A 2,321-nucleotide genomic window follows, 5' to 3' on the forward strand; every position below is an offset into this window, starting at 1 on the left:
GCGTATTTTTTTAATTACCACATTAATATTATATTCATTGGTTAAATCTGGCATGTCTTGAATAATATCATTTTGCGGAAGAATATTTAAACCTGAATCCGGAAAGTCAAATTCTTCATCGTCATCTTCATCAAATTCTTCATCGTCATCTTCATTTATATCATTTGCAGTTGATTCATCTCGAATATTTATATTTTTTTTATTATAAAGTACATCACAAACAGCTAAATGAATACAATGCGCGAAACATAACTGGTGTTCAGTGTCAACAAGTTTTCCTACATTTAACATAACATTTGGTCCATCGGTTACAATTGCGACAATATCTTCTTCTAGTGAAATATCAAATCGACTTAATCGTTCTTTTAATACACAAATACAGTTTTCAGCTGTCATTGAACCATTAACTCGAATAAGACCTAAGCTCCAAAATTTTGTTTGCGAATGGACGTTAATATTCATAAAACGTTTGTTGGCCGTGGAAGTCCACTCGTCAAAAGTTAAACTAAATCGTTCACCTTTTTTTTTCAACCGTTTAAATTCGTCAATTATTTCTTTTCTGATTGTTAAACTAAAATTTACTACACGATTTCGAATAGTTACGGCTGATTTTGGTAAATCAGAGTAACCTTTGGATATTAATAACTGTCTTAAATCATTAGAAGTTATAAAAACAATAAATGGGAAACCATCCAAAGCTGTCATTCGAGCCAAAACATGATCTAGTGTATCACTCTTAATAAAATATTCAACTAACTTTCGTTTAGCTGGTGGCGGTGTCGAATTTTCTTCTAACGGTTCTCCATGTCCATGCCCAGTTGATGAACAATTGCTTTCAGATAATACTTTAAAATTATGTTTGGATAACAAATGCGTGTGTAAACCTTTTGTTGATCCTCCCAATGTCTTCAATACTGCTAAACATCGTTTACAACGCGCACTTTTTCCATCGCTTGCAATTAGGAAATGACTCCACGCTGACGATGTATCTAAATCTTTTTTGTGTTTAACAAAAACACTTTCACGTGACATTTTATAATAAAAGTATAAACACTGTGGTATCAAAGTTAAATATCAAAAAAAATATCCGTGAGCCGTGAACGTGACTGATGAGTGTTGACTGTAGTCTGTAGCGCTACGGCCTACGTATTGAATGTATTCAGAGAACAGCGTATTGCGTATACTAATTGTTCGTACGTATACCGATCGGTCGTAAAATATATAATCTCATAACATAATATAATCTTATCTTAAAAACACGTTAATCGGCATTCATAATCGGGGTATTGAATTATTGAGTGCTGTTACACAGTCCCGGGAATCCCGGGATTTATTTATACTGGTCCCGGTATTTTCGGTACCTAAAAGTAGCCGGGATCTCGGGATCCCGGGATTCAGGATCCCGGGATTGTAATCTCTAAGTACTTTAAAAAAATATGAACTGATGCAATTTAGAATTAATTCTAGAAGTTCAGGTATCAGTGAATTCACGGAAATCTTAAATAAACAAGTAATGCAACTAAAAAATGAAACTAAAGACAGCAATCAAGAAATAAAACGATTAAATACAAAATTAGAAGGAGTGGACAACTATCATAAAAATAAAATCGATCAACTGTGTACCGAAATGCGTAATTTTAAAAAATATGACAAAACCGTCAATTTTGAAGATAGATCACGCACGAGAGACAAAAGTCCATATTCAGGAAGAGCAGATCACGAAGGCAGGAACAATTATAGGGAAAAGAGTCCTTATCCCGATAGATATAACGACAATAGGTTTAGAGAAAGTAGTAAAGATAGATACAATAACAATAATAGGTTCAGAGATAATAACAGAGATACAGGAAATAGAAGAGACAGGGAAAATTCATACAATATGTACAGCAGAAAAATGCGCAATAATAGAGATAGGTCTTACGACGGATCCATAGATACAATCAGAAATCGATATAACAACAGAAATCGTGGAAATGAAGTAAATAGGAAAGATCACAGTATAGGGACAACAGCAGAGACAGATACTCAAGATCCACAACGCCGGAAAAATTTAACAGAAAAGAAAACATAACATGCTACAAATGCAATGAAAATGGACATTATGCTAACGATTGCAATTTCTCAAAAAACAAATAGAACCCGTGCTAAGAGAAAAATCGGAATATCTAACTCGGGGAAAAAATAATTTTAATACAAAAACCGACACCTCAAAATTTAACAAAGATAAGCAAATTGAAAAAAATAATTATATACATTTTGTAGAAAATTCAAATAAATCAATCACTGAAGAAGTAAATAGTGACGACTGTCTACAATATACG

General features: G+C 33.0%; 1 protein-coding gene across 1 annotated transcript; it reads left to right on the plus strand.

The window, feature by feature from the left end:
- Positions 1–1,513: 1,513 nt before the first annotated feature.
- LOC103310434 (uncharacterized protein DDB_G0284459-like) lies at positions 1,514–2,071 on the plus strand. The gene has a single exon (XM_008188710.1). It carries the CDS (start codon positions 1,514–1,516, stop codon positions 2,069–2,071), a length of 558 nt encoding a protein of 185 aa, XP_008186932.1.
- The last annotated feature ends 250 nt before the right edge of the window (positions 2,072–2,321 follow it).

Source organism: Acyrthosiphon pisum, chromosome A1 (assembly GCF_005508785.2).
Source record: "Acyrthosiphon pisum isolate AL4f chromosome A1, pea_aphid_22Mar2018_4r6ur, whole genome shotgun sequence".
In the NCBI taxonomy this organism is placed as follows: Eukaryota; Metazoa; Arthropoda; class Insecta; order Hemiptera; family Aphididae; genus Acyrthosiphon; species Acyrthosiphon pisum.

Bases quoted from the DNA above. Each gene is read 5' to 3' on its own strand.
- LOC103310434 (XM_008188710.1), top strand. From the start codon at position 1,514: ATGCAACTAAAAAATGAAACTAAAGACAGCAATCAAGAAATAAAACGA.